General features: G+C 32.3%; 1 protein-coding gene across 1 annotated transcript; it reads left to right on the top strand.

The window, feature by feature from the left end:
• The first annotated feature begins 327 nt into the window (after positions 1-327).
• On the top strand, positions 328-16,752 carry Git (ARF GTPase-activating protein GIT1). Its single transcript, XM_085957743.1, has 12 exons — positions 328-520; positions 1,047-1,180; positions 6,008-6,117; positions 7,147-7,336; positions 8,140-8,270; positions 8,939-9,128; positions 9,263-9,335; positions 9,461-9,655; positions 10,491-10,633; positions 11,765-12,265; positions 14,914-15,165; positions 15,643-16,752. Exons 1-12 carry the CDS (start codon positions 463-465, stop codon positions 15,850-15,852), a joined length of 2,187 nt encoding a protein of 728 aa, XP_085813869.1. The 5' UTR covers positions 328-462; the 3' UTR covers positions 15,853-16,752.
• Positions 16,753-20,964: the final 4,212 nt, after the last annotated feature.

The raw sequence follows: 20,964 nt of genomic DNA, 5'->3' as shown, positions 1-20,964 counted from the left end.
TTGCATCTATTTATCACCATGTACATATTTCCTATGACGTCATGCCCGACATCGCTTGCCTGGCATTTTGGCGTGCATGACTCAGTGCAGAGACCGAAATGAGATTATTTTAAAGACTATACCTTTTTTGAATGGACCTGACAATCTAGGTACCAAATTATAAAATAAAAAAAGGTTTTTATTCAAATATTAAAGATACACACAATTTATCTAGTAAATCCGTTTAAAATGCAGCGTTATTTTTTATTTACATAATAATATTACTAAAATAAAACAATACTCTAGATCTACCTGGCTAGTTATACACGCAGAAATTAATGAGTGATGCAGACGAAAACAATAATTACATAAAAAAAATGTTTTTATCGTGTGTTTGCGTTTAGTATGAGTGTTGGGCGGCGTTTATTTATTTTATTTGGAATATTTTAAAGCAATACTTTTAGTTTTATTGTTGTTAATATCATGTCGCGCTCTAAATCAAAATCTTCCATGGATGTTTGTGCGGATTGCGGGTCTTCAGGCAAGTTGGATCCATGTTATCAATATTGTCAAAATGTAGAACACTATAAATAAATAGTTACTAATTAGACGTATAATATTATCTTTTAATGAACATTGATTGCCTCTAATTGGCTATCATTCTGCATGAAGATGACTGTTTTCTTTGCAATCTATCATTCGCAGTCCGATCTCAAATTGATCCCATATTTGGTTCACAAATCTTGTTAAATTACCATAATAAATATCTCACAATATCTTCGATTCGCATTGTGTTACAATTTTATGTTATTGGTAAACGGCTGTGTAATATTGTTCCACATAGGTATGAATCTAAGATATGTCAACTTCCTTTATTTTTTATTAACTTTCATTTTCCAGAATTAAAATAATGTAAATTCCAAATGATTCGCTCCAGAGGTCTTGGTTTGTAGTTAAAACTTGAAGAGATTTCCAACCTGATTGGGCTTAAAGATGTGTTTAAACAATTTGGATCGCAAAAATTGTTTGTATTGCAATTATATTTAATAAAAATATTTCGTTTGTAGATCCTTCATGGGCGTCAATCAACCGGGGAATCTTATTATGTGTTCAATGCTGCAGTGTTCATCGGAGTATGGGCCGTCATATTTCTCATGTCAAATCATTACGACAGGGATCATGGCCTCCACTACTTCTTGCCGTAAGCATATAACGTATTCAACATGATGTACCGATTTATTGCAACAATTAATAGATTAGATAAGGACAGATTAATCATAATAAAGATGTAGATATTTCGGAATGAATCTATTATCTTACGAAAACAATGATGATAAAGGGCCCTAGATCTGAGGCCGATAGTGTAGAAGTAAAAGCTAAAAAGGGTGGGGGGGGGGGCTTTTATGATATTTGCATAGGGGCCCAATATTTTTAGATATGTTACTGCATGACCTGGAATATGGCGATGATGCTGTCCCTTAGACTATAGATACATCTAGACGCCACCCATTGCATTGCTAAATGAAGCTGCGTGCCGTGCGTTTGGTTTGTGGGCGAGCGAACATATGCGTATACAATTGTTTGAGATCATAGACCATTTTGCTAGTGCTCACCCAAAGTGCTTGCACTAGACCAGGGGGGGGCAAACTGCGGGCCGCATGTGGCCCCCGGGTATTTTTTTGCGACCCGCCATTATTAATTGTACTGATTACGAATAACTTTTTTTATAATTTTTTAAAAAATATTAACGATAGATTAAAATTTGAAGAATTTATTGTTTCGTAAATGTATTATCTCAGTCCGTCGTCCTTGCGTCTCGTCCCACACTATGTAACCACTATTTTCTACGTTTAACATCGATTGGGACTGAATGGAAAGAAATTTCGGATTGTAATCTCGCTCTGGATGTAGATATTGTATGTAGATCAATAGATATTGATAGTGTACCGACAGAGCTACAACTTGAGATTATTGATCTGCAGTGTGACACAGATTTAAGAGAATTGCGTCGAGAATAGTCGTGAAGAAATCTCCAAATTTTACAATTCCCTTAATTCAGAGAAATTTGACCAACTTTAAGATTATGCAAGAAAAATGTTCGTTATTTTTGGATCAACCTATAAATATGTGAACAAACATTTTCGATCATGATCCTTAATAAAAATTCTTTACGATCAAATATCTCCGATGCCCATTTAGAAGCAGTTTTGAGAATATCAACTACAAAATTAACACCTGAATTTAAAAAAATGTTCAAAAATGTACAATAGTTTCATTCTTCTCATTAATATTTTTGTAATGTTTATTTTTCGTGATAATAAATAGTGTATCTAAAAATGGTATTTTACTTGCGGCCCGCTGCTCATTTTGAATTCTTGAATTTGGCCCTCCATCCAAAAAGTTTGCCCCCCCCTGCAGTAGACGCTCAGAATTAAAATATAATTTTCTATTTTTTTACGTTACATAGTATTTTTAAGCGGTCAAAATGCAACCATTAGGTAAAGATATCCATAATTTAAGTTATTTTAGAAAAAACACTAGGTCACTTGATATTAAAAAATATAATAATATACAAATAAATTATCACGAAGATGTATCAACTTAACTATGAAACGTAATTCCATCTTCTTGCTTGTCAGTACGGATACCACATTTGAATACAACACACACTACCATCTTTTCTACTAAATTAACTAAAAATATTTACCACTAACTGTATATTTAACACAAAAAATAGCAATTTTAGCAACATGCGCTCACGGTTTATCGGTGGACAACGCCTGTCTTCAACTATTCTATTTATATAATTATTTTGTTAGGAATTCAGATTTATTTTCTATGACCGAAATGTATGCAATATGGTAGGCTCAAAAGATGAAGCCTAAAACCTTTGCACGGTAATATCATTGTCTATGACTGCAGCTTTGTCCAAAATAATAATTAATAAGATAATTTAAAAAATTATTTCTATTGCGTTCAATCACATATAAATATGGCTTCAAATTATTGGGTAAGTATATATATGCATTAACAGCAAGTATTTTATTAAAAAGGTGGGAACTATTTAATATGAATAGCAGGTAAAAAATGATTATTGGTAAGTATTATAATAAAACAATGGAAGTATTTAAATTATGATAGGGAACTATTTAAATAATTAATGGTAAGTATAAATATCAATTTGTCAGTATAAAATCTATTTTGGACAGATTTTTTCTTTTACAAAAATAACTTATTTAGTAGCTTCCTTATTATGTTAAATTTAGTAGGATATTATTGTTCTTTCTATCTGGCTCTCCAGAACAGATTGTACTATTGGAATGGTATTTCTCTATTATTTCATCCCTTACGCCCATTTAGTGTAGCAGCATTTGTGTATCTATAAAATGGCTCAATGATGCAATGCGAGTCTCCTGAGCAAGCTTCTAGTGCCTTTAAGATACTATTTCATTTCGAGTGCTTAAAGTCAGACAACGTTATCTACAAAACAGTGTTTTTTTTTTTTTTTTTGAAATAACGTTATTTTACATTTACGGCTACATGATAGTCAAACAACGTTATGTCAATCTTTTCTAATTTCTTATTAAATCGTCAGTAAAGTTTAACGCTAACTACATAAGTTACCCTTGTTTTCATATTTTTTTAAAACTATCCTTATAAATTTTAACATCATCATAAGCAAGATAAATGTACAATACACAAAAAATTATAAAATATTAACATTAGGTTTTAAATAAACATTTCCCTCGTTGAGTTACAAGAATCTAAAATAACGATTTTTGGCTCTCCTGTAAAGTTGCACTTTTGTAGATAGTGTTGTTTGACACTAAGCCCTCGATTTTAACTATCAGCTGTAACTTAACTTCACTGCACCTTCCGAACCATCAGTTGTAGGTAGCTGTTAGGCATACACTCTTGATCTAAGCGCACTTCAAAGATATATGTAACCTTACCTTATGAGATTCAAACCCTTAATCTTCACTTCATTGCGGAGTTAAATAAATTGTAGTGTCTATTATATACATTTTCAACTTTGCAATAATAACAAGACATACTTCAGACTTGTATAGTGCTTATTACATATTATTTTCAGTATCAGAATTAAATAATAAGACAGACTTCAGTTGTTTACAATAAATGTATTTCTTGTGTTCAAAAATTGACAATAATAATCAATGGTAACAAACATATGACAGAATAAGACGTTTCCTTCAATGATATATCAATTACATACAACCTATTACTAAAGACGACCGATGTCGATCAATGTGAATGATTGAAAATGGTAATCTAGAATACACACCCAGTCAAACGATAACATAAAAATCTTTTCCTTCAATTACGTACAACCTATTACTAAAACGTTTATGAAATTCATAAAAGAAAACATAAAATTTGTGTTGTTTTTACTGTTATATTATTTTATGCAATTCTACATATAAATAACACAACATTTTAGGATTATCGGAAAACATTCCGATAATCGCAACTTTTGACAGCTGGGTTTTTTTATTCGTTCGTTGATCAGTATCAGAGCATAGACAAATCGGACAACTTATTAATTGTCATCGGACTTTTGGCTCGCCAATGGCAATACGTTTCACGGTCTTGTTTACATTACATACTGTAATAAATTAACAATATTAAATTATTATCTGATTCGGCATTTACACTAATAGTAAAAATAATAATATACATATTATATAAATAATTAAGATACTTACTTAAATTAGTAATTTTAAAAGACGTTGAAAAAAACCTTTTTTGCAATGATGAGTAAAAAACATGTAAAATATAAAAAATCCACGAACCCTAACTAATTAATTTAGCATACAATTTTAATTGAGATAAATTTAATATCATACTATTAATTATTGTTGTACCCAAACTGAGATTAATTTTTTTTTTATAAAATTAGACAATAATAGGTAATATAAATGTACTTAGCTTAAAAAAATGATTTCTGTAATATTTGTAGTACCTACCTAGAGAACCTATCAATTATTAATTTAATCTTTGAGGTTATTCGCATTTATTTTGTGAAATGTCCATCTAGCTCTTTTTTCTGCACCTCTGCGACTTCTTATTTGATCTTCTTTTAATAATAATAAAATCATAAATAGTTTGTTCTTACCGATATTCATGAATGCATAGACTAATATACTTTATATGCGATAATGGTAACCCTAAAATGCCGTGCGCCCCATTGAATGTTTTTTACTTTTCATACTATCAAAATAATAATGGATATTGATTTTATCTATTGGCCCATGTCATTTAAATAATGATTATTTATTTTTACTACTGATTTTTGAATATTATTTCTTGCTGTACCAATATTTTACATTCAACATTAAAACTGGCGGGCTTATACCGATACTTTGAAATAAATACTTACCATTCATTTAAAATTCTGACAGTTGTTATTTAAAAACTTTTCAAAATTGTCTATTAATACTTGCTTCAAAAATGCACGCCTATAAATATAGATTGTTTTAAAAATAAAAATTAACTTTATCTAATAATTTTTGATGTGTATAAATGTTTAAGAAAATACATCATTTGTTATACTGTCAGTGAGCTATTGAAATTTCATTGATTCAGTGTGTACCTATTTTACAGTAGCAATATCGTATTATCTTCCTATTTCCTGTAACTATACCAAACAAGTGTGCTGCCCCTACTACGTACCTTTTTCCTTCTTTTCTTCTCTACCTCTTTCCAAAAGTCACCCTTTACCACTGCCGGTTAAAGATAGTTGTACCAACATTTATTTTGTATGCAACATTTATTCTAAATATATTATTGAAAAATGAATTTGCACACAAGCTCTATGAAGCTGTACAATCATTGATTTCATCCACAGAACATAAGTAAATAAATTTCAATTTGTAAATTTTTTCTTTTAATATTTGCGTTGGATCAAGCTCAGGAGCCCAAGGAGTTACTCCACAATGTAGAGATTCTTATTTCCTGAAATGGCGGTTTACCAACCTACCTTAATGTCCTGTCTCACTTACTTTCACAGATGATTCATTCTCTGACATCCCAAAATGTAAACAGTATTTGGGAACATTCTCTTGATCTCGCCCCACCAAAAAATGTACGCAGGAAACCCCAGCCAAAGGATACTTTACAGTAAGTTGCAAACATGACGTTTTTTTATTTTGTTCAATATTCAATTACCCACTGTCGAGCAGAGTTTAGCGTACTCTATTTCCCGGGCTGCGTCAAATTCAAACATTGTTTTTTGACCGAAAGAGTTATCTGATGCAGTGTGCCTCATCCTCTTTAGACCGGCGGATGATAATATGAAAAATATTCCACGAACGAACCGCTAATGAAGAAAAACACCAGTATTTATAGAGTATTTTGTTTATTAGTTTTTAAATCTTATATTATAACAGATATACAGTCTCTATTTAACAGTCTGATGGCGAATACAACAAATATGACATGAAAATTCTATTGTTAATCGAAATAATCAGAAACCGATCAGTAAATAAATTGTTACTAATAAAACTTCTGGAATTTTGAGAAAGTTAATTTTAAAGAAATTGTGCGAAATCTGCTGCTACATATTTACTAGAATGGCTGATGATAGAGACAAAGCCCTACATTGACATCCATTCGGTAAATTCGGTTCTCTATTTCGTTTTTATTAGTGACATGGCCGAAAAAATCTATTCAAATGTAGTAGAGAACATGGACGGTAATTTAATGGCTTGTAAGTATGCAACAATGTTTGTATTTTATGTCTGGATACCAAAGTAAGATCAAAAAACAACTTCACAAATTAAGGTGGATCACTTATTCTGGAATTTTAATTGCGTGAGGATTGACGTTCTTAATGAAGGGATTACTTTTTATGAATGAGGACTGGCATATTATGCATTTTTAAATTGTAAATAATTATTTGCGGACTGACCGGATATTGATATGGACTGGCAGTTGGGAAACACTAATCCATAAATAAGAAAATTGGATATGGGTGAAAATGAGACTTTACATTATGTAAAAAAAAAACAATAGTATAGCATTTTAGGGAAAGATTTTGACATACCCAAATGTAGGACATGGTTCGCTATAATTCTAAAATGATAATATTAAAAGATTTCATATCCCATCCATAAATAAATATGTGTTCATTACTAAAAATGATTGCAGCCCAGCAAAGTCTGAATTCATCCACGCCAAACACAGAAGGTTGGCTTATGTTTTTCGACCAAGGAGAGATGACACACCATGCAGTAACAATGAACTTAGTCGGCAGCTTCATTCCAGTGTCCGCAGTGCTAATTTGGACACATCATTAAGATTACTGGTTCAGGGTGCTGACCCCAATTACTTCAACCAGGTATTTTACGAATATTGTTTTATTAAAACATATCCTTTTCAAAATATTACATATAAATACTAATCAGTGGTGAACGGTGCCTGTTGAAGATAGGTGACTGAAAAAAAATCCTTGAAGAGCTAGATTTACAGGATAAAAAATATTATATTTTACCCCTTTATAATAGATATTTCACTAAAAAAAGACAACAGACATTAGAATAGATATTAAAAAAAAGTAATGCCCAACCTCTATTCGAACTCGGGCTAGAAAATTCTACTGTGTCAATAGTCAGGTGTCTTGACCAAGAGACCATTAGTCATTGAATTCGGCGTAAATTAATATATGTATTTACAAAAGTTACATCTCTGTAAGCACATTAGGCTAAAATACCTACAGCCTCAGGGTACGCGATAATATGACACCATGCCATAGCTACGTATCCATTTGTTTAGGCAAGCTGACAAACAATTCATAATACACACCTACAGACAGATGTTGGCAAATTATATTAGTTTTGTAGAATATAGAATAATAAAGTTATTATTTAAATTCATCGATAGGCAATTAAAAAATATTTTTCTTAAGTAGGTAGCCTTTCAATAATAGCCTTGTATGGAGTCTTCACCAGTGCTGTAAATAAATTCAAGGTGCCGAATTTTATCAGTTATAAATACAAAGCAATCATGCTGTGATTAAACTGTATTTTAGCTTAAAATAGTACACAAATATGTAGCAGCCGATCAAATATTGTGTTTGAAGCATGCTTATTGTCTTCTCATTGGATCTCAATGAATAGAGTATCTTATAATGTTTCTTCACAGGAAAAGGGGACAAGCTGCTTGCATGTGGCTTGTAGAACAGGTCACTCCGCCCAAGCGGAACTCTTAGTGGCATGGGGCGCCGATCCTAACATGAAAGACTCGTCTGGAAATACACCTTCGAACGCTGCAAGGTATTAACTAATTTTTATAAGTTAATGATAGAATCCAAACTTTTATTTTTGTATTTAATATGTAACTGTGTTCTCTAGCCATCACTCTGAGTGATAAACTGCCCAATGACTGGATAAAAGAGATTGAAATACCGAAGATGATTGTTAGTAGGTATGGTGGAGATGACAAGATGTATCACAAGCATTTTTAGAGACAGATTTTTTAAACATATTGATTACCAGAGTGGTGACTACATATGGGTAGACTCTTGAAATCATCCTCTGGCATTATACCATTACTTTGGCAAACTTTGCCGTCACATGAAAACATTACTGTAACACACTTATTTCTGTGATAACAGATCGGAGGTTTTTTAAAGCTCTTCAATCGTTCATGGATTGTAAGCATAAACCGCTTGCTTCACTTAGCCCCGACGAAAAAGGGTAATGTTAATTGATTAAATCCCAATTGACGGATTATGACATTGTAAATAGTTTGCTTCTGTAAATTGAATCCTTAACCGCGTAAATACAGATCTTTTGTTAAGATTCATTGTATAGCGACGTATGACAGGTTCAGTTGCTGTGAGGTATTTGAATCTTCACTCACTTTAACGAAACAAAAATAGAAAAAAATTCAAATCCGTTCCGCTATCACAGAATTTATGAAAGTTGACGTTTACTTACAGGCAAGGCGGTCACATCGAATTGGCCGATCGAATGATAGAACTGGTGTACGAAGTGACAGACCGTTTGGCTCATTACCTATGCAATAAAAAGCCTGATCACAAATCCGGACAGCATTATATATCTCTGGAAAAGTCAGACGCCCACGAGATGACAGATGTCGCAAAAGCTGCTAGAGGAAAATTGCAATTAGTACGTAATTCCATAATAAAAAAAAAAAAACTCATTTTTAATGTGCTTTTCAATTATTTGCAATTTATTTTGCCCAGTTTTTGAGTATTTTTTGTTTGAGAATTCATAACATTTTGAATGATTAATGATTTCAGTTACCGAATCATCTCTTTGAAGAATTGGTCATGGATATTTATGACGAAGTTGATCGCCGAGAATGCGAAGCAGGTAAGCCAAATTAAAAATAATTTCATTGAAAAATAGTTTCCATTATTCCGTTATTTTTTCTCAGTTATACATTTTTAATTTTTATGGTATTTATGTGTCAACGTTATACTTAATTCAATTTACAGTATGGACCTTGAGTGCAATAGGCTTGGAAAGATTTGGAGTGGCTTTCCTACCCGTAAACCCTATATTAAGTGCACCAAGAAATCAAGGCAGGCAGAAGTTAGCCCGTCTCTCACCAAAAGAAATGGCAGCACTTTTAAGAGATGTATTAATAGACGCAACTCGAAGGCAGCATATTGCAACACTGAAACCACAATGTAAGTTTCAAAATTGACATTGATTAAACTAAATACATACCTTTAAATAGGTTAATGATCTAAAGCCGGTTAAGTTCGTCGAAGCAGCTAAGTCTACACACTACTTCATGAATGTTTATAGAATTGATATAATCCTTAAATGAAACATTTTAATGCGAGGTACACCGATTTCGAATGTGATGTGAATTCGGTTGATGTGTAATGAAAAACTTCGAGACAGTCAAAAAAAATGCCTACAGTCAGCGTCAAACCACCAACCTTTCGGTTGACGGTCGAGCGCACTACCAAGTGCACCATTGAGACCGGAAGGTGGATTGCTTTAATTTTGAATCGGTTGGCCAACCGTGTTAATCTCTCTTTGCTCACACAACTGTGTAAACTTTGAGAATAACAAAAAAGAAATCACGAGTAAAATTTAGTACATTATGCATTTGAAGCATCAAAGACAAGCCATGATACACGGTACCTACTTTAACTAATTTGTCTTTTAAACGGGTTTCTTAACCTTTTTGAGGCGTGACCCAGATAAGGGTAATAATTTGGTTTCGCAGCCAAGTAAAAAAATTATTGAAAGTTTCAGTTTTATCTCAAAAATTTTGTTATTGTTGAAAATTGAAAATGTTTCTTGACATAGGTATAGAAATATGTCATGAAGATAATAAATTAGCAACATTGTGTGTATGCGGAGAACGTTATTGGAAGTGAAGATGAGATGGATTATACTGATGATGAGAATTTTGTGCATAATTATATTTATTGACAACGACGTGCAAAACAAAAAGTTTCAATTTTCTCTTTCTTACATGTTTATTTTTACATTGAATTATGTTTTCAGCAATCGCATCTTTGATATCATACAGAGACTCGTCTAAAGTGAGTAATTCAAAACAGTTTTCACAATTATCGGACGACGAACCTTTGTACGACTCGGTTGCTTCTGATGATGATTATGCTGCACTCGTTCCTGTTGCGCCAAATGTAAGTTTGTTTTAGTAAATTAGCCACGCAATATTTCCGGTATTATTCCTGACAGTAACGGATAATAGAAAATGTTAGTTAGGTTTGCAAAATATTCCTTGCAGTGTCCACTACGATAATAATATGATGACTTTATGAAGCTTAACACCGCCTCTGTTCGACTATCCAGAAATATAACAAAAAGGTGTTACGGTGTCATGTAGTTAGAATAAATCAGCTAAAATGTTATCTTAATCTGTGCTCAAGTGTATATTTTGTTTATTAACTGTAATCATGTTATATGTTACTACTTGGGTCAATTTCAAATTTGCCAATTTATTCATTTGTCTTCAAGTAGGTATTTACCGTAAAACTTTTTTTTAACAAACCTAACTTTTATTCGACTGATATTGTTTTCCCCATGTCATGTCCAGGTCATATCGATTCAATTTTGAGTTAATTCTATAATTGTTTTAAAAAATGTATTTTCATGTTGAAATAAATGTTCAGATGTGAGAACGGATCAATATCTATAATTGACCTAAACCAAAATCTCCGAGACATCAGTTCCCATGTATACTTGCCATTTTTTACCACGTTTTTATTAGCTCGTATTCTTGTTTGTCCGGTACAGATTTTTTCTTGTTTGTCCGAGATTTGTATTAGACGATTGAAGATTTTTAACTAACTTCCCGACTAGCTAGACATTTGAAACTTTTAGAATATATCAGATCACGACGACAATGCATTCTTTTAATACTTTTGGCCATCTTTAAGCAGAATTGAATTCATTTTCAGTTAATTCTGTTTTGTATGTTTGGAAAAAATTCGTTAAAAGTAATATTTACTACTCACTATTATTGGTTGCTAAGGGGGTCCTAGCAACTAAATTATTAATATATACTTGCGTTTCTATGGAAATCAATATGAAATGTCAAAATGACATTTCAGTATTCTATAATATTTATTCAGTATTTCTATCAAGTACAAAAAAAGTATTTATTAATACATAGAATTGTCAAGTTTATATGATTCAACAGAAAATTTAAAAACGTGGTATATAAAAAGTTCTTTTTATCTTGTAATTATTTAAAATAAATTCCTAATATCAATGCTATTTCTAATCAGTGTAATTTATTACTTAATCGACAGGATTCAAAAGGAGTGCATAATTCCCCGAAATGTGGAGAGACGGTTTCTAAAACATACGACGCTTCCTTTCCCATTGATCCATCATCAGTTGCAGCACACAACCAATCGCCTGTTATCAACGAAGCGCATCAAGAAAGCCACATAAATAAGCTGAAAATGAGAGAGATAGAACTGTTACAAGAGAGAATAAATTCCAAAGACGATGTTATCCTAGAACTCCAGTCCGAGTTGAAATCCCTGCAGAAAACAATCGAGAATCTAACCAATGAAAACGTTGCGTTGAGAAGTTTTGTTGAAAAAGGCAATAGTGTCCCTTTGAGCAGTTCGCCGCCAACCAGGGATATTAGTCTTCCTATCAATCAAGCCGTCTTAAACAATACAAACGCTAAAATTAAACAAAGTGATGAATTCAGAAATCTAATAACTAACAACCAAAGACCGACTAGTATGTATGAAACAAGAGAAGGCCCCAAAGCTAATTGGAGAATCACGAAACATCAGGTGAGATATTTTCTACACATAATGTTATGTTACGTATACTTTTTGCGTACCCCTATATAGTTCATACCGTAGTCACAGCTATAAACCTTATTGTTCTTCAATCAATCTTAATTCGATGAGACTCCAATAATATTATTTGTTTATATGTTTTTGATTTACTACTACAATAGTATGTAAGCGGTCTCGTACACACAAACTTGGCGTGGCTATGATTTGTCGACTTTATCTATGTGATTTAGTTGAGTTTGAGGAAAACATGTAACTTAATGCACACAAGGTCGACAAAATATTGTTTGTTGAAAAACAGCCATTTGCCTTTGCTGTAAAGTTGTAATGTGTTCAGTATAAATATCCATAATACTGTCTGTAGTTCAAATAGTTATCGCCACGTTTCTGTCAAAACATACAAAATTCATACTAGTCATAGCAGTGGCGAAGGGTGGAGGTAGGCTGTTAAGATTCGCTATAAATAGTGCACACCAAACTTTGTTAGTCATATGTATTTGTTTTTATTGAACTAAGACTACAATTTACAGATGGTATTAGTTAGTTTTTTAAAATCAATTAAACCCTGCCTAAACGAAACCATAATAGATTTGGTCTAATTTGGGCAATACGACAAAATTGTGTACAATTTTTCATTCATAGTTATTTGTTTTCGTTGGATTAAAACTACATATTACACATATTTTTGGTTCTTTTTTTTGATTCATTAAGCCCTGCGTAAACCAAACTATAATAAATAAAAAATATTATTCTATCTATAAAATACTCAAAGTTATGTATGATTCAATTGCATAATTTTAGATATTTTATAGATAGACATGTATTTTTTGACTAATATCTATTATGGCTTGGTTTCTCAGAGTTTAATTGAATTTTAAAATCTAACCTACACTATCTGTAAATTGTAGTCTTAATTCAATGAAAACAAATATGTATGTCTGAAAAAGTTTAATGTGCACTATTTATGGCGGATCTTAACAGCCTACCTCCACCCTTCGCCACTGAGTCATAGCGCCTGTGTTGCTTTTTGGCCATAGTTCAGACGGCTGCCGCATCGGCCTGTCAAATTGCACCAAGAAAATCATGGCCCCCACATCCTGAAGCAGGCCCCCCAGGCAGGATATTTGACGGCCCCTCTACCCATCGCTTAGCGACAGACTGTTAAAGGCAGTCTACTACAGTGGCGTTTTTCAAATGGTGTTCGAGGTCAAATGAAATTCAGTGTATTTTTAGTGATTTTTTAACAAAGTAAAATAATAAAAAAGACTTTTTTGCCATTAGACACTTTTAATCGGGCGCCTGGAACAATAGACACTATCCTGTGGCAGGCGTTTTTCGCGATTAGCACAAAAATATATTGCTTTCTTAAAATTGACACAACTTCTAAACCAAACAATATTTTCGATTGAAATTTTCAAAGAAATCATATGTGACATTTGATTATTAAAAATAAATTATAAATACTTTGATTACATCATAATTTCACTATATTTCTAAGCTGAATATAAAAACCTGCTATCAATTTAGTAAATGGCACTCAATATTAAAGTTTACAATCGCTGGATGTGTGAAATCTGATCGCGTAAATATTTGAGAAATACGTGTCGCCTAAACGCTGTTGGCGAACATTCAGTGTATAATAACTTATAAGTTTTATTGCTTCTTGTCAAAAAAGGGTCTTTGGCGGTTGCCGCGCCTAATTTGAAGAAACCATACAACTTCCAAAGAATCAATACACTCCATTATATGTTGATAATCAATCACATACTAAAGAAAGGTGTGTAATATTATATTCGAATAATAAAATACGAAACAGTAAACAAAACAGCGCGAGCGATATGAAAAATAGTCCGACACGTGAAACGACTCAAACTGAACTAGAGATTGAGATAGCAAAACAAATCTATACGACAGTTAATTCTTTGTTTACTCTTATAATCTAGCGAAGAAGTAGAACTAACGATAATTAGGTGCGGGGTTTTATTTCACGCCTATATACAAACCCGTGAAAAGCCGTTTCCCGCAAACAACTGACAGTCAACAAAAACGACTTTTGCCGTGTCCCGTATTCGACTGAATATCTCATTGATCTGGTCGACTTACCGGGCCCCCCCTGAGCCCGGGCCCCTAAGCTACAGCCCTGTCAGTCCCCCTCCTGTGGGGGCCATCAAGAAAATACTAATGGACAGTGATGTTAATAACATTTTTTTCATTTGAGAAATTGAGAAATATCCTTTTAACAATTATTGAAAGACTGCTTCGGTATAATATAATTGATGTTTGTACCCAATATTTTCGTTTATTTCATACTGTAAAATGACTGTTCTTCGTTTGATACATCTTTGTGCTATAACATTCATCCGGTTATAATATTTTCACATGAGATTTTTGACATTTCGACTATTTATTTAATCGCATCTGTGTGAATGGACAGGAATGCAATTTTGTATCTGAGTTTGGATTATATTGGCGTTTCGAAAGTCTTAACAAGGTGTCGTAGTGAGAAAAATCATTTACAGCGGATGACTCGTGCTGTCATTTTCTTAATTACAATGTATTTATTGTATGAAGAAAAATATGAAAGTTACTTCTATTAATTTGCAAATAAAAAAATTCAAAACTCTTTTTGTATTTAATTTTAGCTGACAACCATCGGCGGTTTGGATACACCTGTCAATCAAAATTCGGGCACTGTGCTTTTGGTGCCGGAAGAAAGTATGTTGAGTCTAATACCCACGGCTAAAGATGTGAATAAACACACAGAAGTCATAACCAAAGGAATTCAGGAATTGTGGGGGGCGATGCAAGATCCGACTGCTTTCGGCCACTCATTTGAGTTTAAGGCTGATAAAATTACGCAAGCCGTGATAAAGCTAATCTCCATATTTCCAGAGGTAAGCTTAAATATAAATTACCATCCAACCACGAAATTTGGTGCAAATATGTGAACATCTAATAGAATTTTCGTATCTATTAACTTATAATGGATGTTTTTTTGTTTCTGTCCAGTAATCGAATGGATATTTAAATAATGAGATAACAGCCGAAATACATTCCTAATACAAGGTCAATCTATGTGCAATCAATTCATGTAAAATTATCATAATTTTTCCAATCATTATTATGGTGGAACAACTTAAACTTGAACTTGTGCAGATTGCGATGTCTTCTAGTGTGCACAAATTACACAGGATGTATTTAGTTACTGATACTATTTCCGACCGTTCTTACAGCCTATTGCATCGTTTTATCTCGCTCAGCGTCGCAACGTTTATGTGGTGTGTTTATAGATACACCACCTCTAATATAGAATTCTCCCACAGTTATAAACTGTCAATAACATTACTTTTTTTTTTTTTTTTTTTTTATAGAAATACCCTGATGACAATGTGTGTGCAGTCCTTAGCCAACTGTCTACGGCTTGTGAAAATCTTTCAAAAATCTGCTCGCAGTGGGGCGCCATCAACGAACCGTCAGAGGTAGACGGATTCATGCTGAACATTCGCACGGCCGCGTACGAGCTGGCGAAAGCAACTAAATTACTGGTGACTAACTTTCAATTGGATGAAGAAGATTCCTAGTATATTAGTTGCAAATTAGAAGATCAAAATGACTACAATTTTTTCTGTTGTCACAATATTAAACCAGGCATCGATGTACGTTGTTTTATACTATGAAATTCTGTTAACAATGTTTAAATATTTATCGCAGGCCGCATATTATATACCCATATATCATTAAAAATGTAGCCTTTTAGTCTGAACTGAATGTTAACGCAGTAGATAATACACATATAAATAATTATCAGTAGGTACTGCAATAATAACGACTGATATCAAAAGAATTCGTTATGTACAAAGTATATCAATGCCATAATGTATTTTTATTACCTTTAAAACTGTCAGACAGTACCGTCAATGTAAATCGTGAGGTAAAGAGCTCTTACACTAATTTGTATTTGTAGCTTGAAAAAATCAAATGCGATTAATCAAGAAACTGAATTAGGTTGATGTTGCGTCTGCTGCATCGTTTAAATCACGAATTGTGTACATTTGCTAAACTGAACATGACATTGTGGAAGCGGTGTACATAGGGTAATTTGACTGACTGAAACTATTAGAATATTTTTACATATTAGATTCAGTGATTGATATAATAGCTATCTACAACGTTATAGTTTGAGTGACAGTGAATTCATTTATTTCATAGTTTACTAGTGCTTTATTATCGGAAGTTAGAAACCATCAAGCGTATTCTGACCACAGACACCGTGTAATAGAAAACATTATTTCAGAGTTGCATCATAATATCTAACCCTATAGTTGACAGCACTGCATATTATAAAATAATAACTTATCTCACACCCTAGAGATGGTGAACAATTTTTGTCTATCTGGGATGTTGCATCGACAATGGTGGAATATACGAAAGAGAACTAAGATGATGCATTACAATGGCTAAGAGTGCACTGTTGCAACTGGAAAAGATATGGAAAGAAAGAGGCGTCTTAATTCTGACTAAAATCCAACTTGTACCTCTAGTCTTCATGAACTGTAAAAACAGTAAATTGATATTTTTGAGACGTGGAATTGCCTGACATACTAATAAAGCCATCCTTGAAGAGCTAAGGATAAAGACAGGCCCACACGGTGCTTCAAATTGACGCAAACTGTGATGTCACAAAGCCGATCTTACCGAATTTCAATTGAATCCAATTGGAATCGGGCAAGATCGACGGTATGGTATCGGAGTTTGCATCAATTTTCAGCGCAGTGTGGGCTAACTCACGGAGGGGAGTAACATGTTGGAGAGATCAATCATCATTGGTGACGTAAATGATGGAAGAGGAAGAACACTCGCACGCTAGACCGATCCCATCAAAAATGTGACAGGATGTTAATTGGTGTCGGCAATCTGCTCATCTGATAACTGGGGAAGAATCATGAAGAATGATGCAGAATTGGAACTGCTTATGAAGTCGTCGATTCTTAGTAACAAGTCAAATGACTGAGAAGGCGTTTGCACAATAGAAAAGTGATAAGGTAAAAACTCATTATATGAAAGCCTTTGGCTTATCTACAATTATATATTTTTTACAGGTGTCACTAATTTCGTGCATTTACTATGTTATTTTAATTAACGTTTTATGCAAATAAAAGTTTCACTGCGCTTATAAATATTACTACAATATCGATGTATATTTTATGAAAGTATTTATTCAGGTTACAATTCGACCATGCAATAATTTTAATAAAATCTATTTATATATTATATAATAATATAATGTAGCTTCAAGTGAATACGAATATGAACATTCATATATTATATTATGAAGAGGGATGTTATCTGTTAATAAATAATGAATGAAATTGTTATAAGTAGCTTATTGAAAAGTTTAAATTTATTGCCCTTTAGCATAAAATATTAGGTGCTAATGCTTTAATGATAGGTTAAATAAATTAATAATTTGCTGCCTTTTTGGTTTCATTCGGAAATCCACAGAAAGATATGTTTATGTTAATAACCTCTGATATGAACATGCGAAACATTGCCCAGTTTAAAGTGGCAGCGGTCGTTACTAATGACCCTCTCATGACACAAATAATGTACTGCAGTATTTCCCAAACTTACAGCAAGCTTGTATCCCCTATAATGACATAGATTTTACCGGCATACCTAGGAATATCACATCAAATGAAAAAGTAAAACTGGTAAAGGTTTCGGAAGAGAAATATCAAAATACTAGCCAATTGCAATTATCGGTATCAAATGATCCATGTCTGTGAAAGCATTTATTTCGGAAAAAAAAAGTATTGTATTGGAATTATTGTGTCAAATGAAAAGTATTACTTAGATGTGAAGTATTGATAGTTTTTGAAATCCCTAACTGTTGTACCCCACTTTTGACAAGAATGATTAGAAAGAATAAGAGGCATTGTGTAACCGTTACACAATGCATAATATGTCTTTATAATACAGTATAACCCCTATTTTACGTTTTTTAAGGGACTGGAAAAAAAACCTAATTGGAGGGAAAGTGTAAAAGGGGAGTATTGAAAAAAAGAACATTAAAATTTTATGTTTCTAAAAAAATAACGTTTTATCAAAAAACAACATTCAATTTAAATTTTTATTGAAAAAATCATTATTAGTTTTTTGCATTTTTGTTTTTTTGTTATGTAATTCTCTTTCAAGACTATATAAACATTTAAAAGTGTCATCTTGGATATCAGCAAAGTTTGTAAAGTAGGTTTTTAAACCCTCGGTGAACCTCATTGCTTCTTCTTTTGTTGGAATATCAACCTCTTCTTCATCAGACAGTTCTTCAGAAGCGCGCGTAACTCGCATATTTTGAATATTTCCGACGTAAATCGCGGGAAAGAAAAACGTAAATGCGGGTATTAAATGTACTGAAATACATCGGGACTGAAAAAATTACACGCAATTGCCGGGAAAACGTGAATTCCGGGCACGTAAAAACGAGGTTATACTGTAATAGTTTTAAAAAAATGATTTATTTCTTAATATTTTCAAAAATACAGAAAATATTTATATGTACACATAATTAAAACTGTTAAATCACTGATGAAACTAATTGTTATCATATTATATTATGTCGGTGCAACTATGTACCTATATCTGATTTGATATCCTTGTTCTATTTGCGTCACAATTAATATTTTAATGAAAAGAGCGTTTAACCGCATACCACAGTTTGGGAAATACTGCTTGTAATGAATTAAATGTTTTTTGTTTATACATATGATGTTGAAGCAGTAAAATTCACAAATTATACGGGTTTGCCTTACAAAATGACACCAAAAAGTTATGATTAATTTATTAGGTTCAAAAATTATATAATTCCTTGTTAAGGTGTATTTTTTTCATTTGAAATTGATTGATTTCTGTTCATAATATTAGTTTAAATTAATTAATTATTCAAATTCACAAAATATGGCGAGGAAAGTAGGTTGGTGTATGAATGATTTTTTTCAAATTGAAACAATATTTTTATGACAAATCAGTTATTCTTTCTAAAATGATATATTATGAAGATGTGCCAAATTTTTCTTGCCGAATAATGTTTTCAGCTGACTGACTATACTTATTTAACCCTTTTAAATATTGCTTCTTTAATAGTATCCTATATAGATATATAACTTATGTTACAATGACATTAATGAATTCTTCTTTAGCTCTCGATGCATTTCGACGGGTAATATAATTTTGAAGCTTTCCCTAACGATGTACTAAATAAAGGTCACAATTTTTTAAGGCTTCCAGTTGTTGAAATCAGTATTATTTTACATTAATATTAGATACTTACTGATTATCGAGAAGTATTACTTTAAATATTATCACACTGATGTTTTTAATTCTAGGATTTTTTTTAAATGTCAAGTGAAGTTTAAAAGGTGTATGCTTTTTTGTTTACGGTGTGAATCTGGTGCTCCGTTTACATATATATATGATAGCTTTGTGCTTGATGAGTTAATAAGAATATTATATAAAATATGTTAGAATAGGTAGAAGCATGCCAGTATACCTGATAAAATATTTAACAGTTATTTTGTAATATCAATACCTACGTTTTTCCGACAAAGCCTTATTTTAATATCTAATCAATTACTAATGTATATTTATAAATCGTTTTCGGTATTAATTTTATAATAATAAAATATAAAATGTTGATTTGTATAAAAAATTACTTATATCATGTTTGTCTTTTGAAAATGTAAATCGCATTCATTATTATTAACCTGTATTCATTAGGTAACTTCGAAAGAATTATGATTTTTCAATGAAGATTATATTTAAGTGAACATTTTAATGTCCCTAAAAAACTCAATAAAGTATTTTTTTATATTACTTATTTTATTATTATTTATTCGCTTATCACGAATAACTCAATCCCAGACCATAAGAAAATACAGTGGCTTATGTAAGGTTTTAGTCACTTCCATATTTGTATCTAGCATCCCGATGATATCATGTATGGAAACAGACAGCATCTCTAAATCTATTGTCGTAAGAGATCTTGTAGCAAACAGAAGGGAGCGAGAATCCAGGACGCGGCCGAGGTCCACATGTTGCAAGGCTAATGATAATAATAATCCCAATGACATTATTAATGTACGACGCACTCAATACAGTAGCTAGCAAGTAAATTCGCGCATTCGCATGTATAGGTAGACGTTACACAATTTCCATTATGCGATATCACGCATCGGGAATTTATAGCAATATGACCTTTATTGAAATGGCGTTAGAGCAGTGTTTCTAATGTCAATGTTCATTTGAGCGAACCCGTTCGAACCGAACCACTCGGCAGACCCAACATCAGGAATTTATTGCAATATCACCTTTATTGTGATGGCGTTAGAACAGATTATGCCATTCGGCAGACCCGACAATAAAGTGAGTGTCATTTTCTTTTCCATATGATTCGTCCATATTAATGTCATTGAATAATCCAAACTAAAAGTAGGTAAGTATATCAACCAAACAACTATGTAATAGGAAAAAGTGGTAATAAACCAAAGATATTAAAGAAAACCTTCATTAGAGATGGGGCCTAAATATATTATGAAAATGAAACAAACAAAAAGAATCCCGTGTCTATTAATATTTTTTAAAATTTAATTTTAATTAAATTTCTCAGTGTTTCATAGAAAAATAGCTGTTACAAAACT

This window comes from Rhyacophila brunnea, unplaced genomic scaffold (assembly GCF_057557595.1).
Source record: "Rhyacophila brunnea isolate RB1 unplaced genomic scaffold, BYU_Rbru_1.0 scaffold_7, whole genome shotgun sequence".
Lineage (NCBI taxonomy): Eukaryota > Metazoa > Arthropoda > Insecta > Trichoptera > Rhyacophilidae > Rhyacophila > Rhyacophila brunnea.
This window is presented reverse-complemented; position numbering and strand designations above follow the sequence as displayed.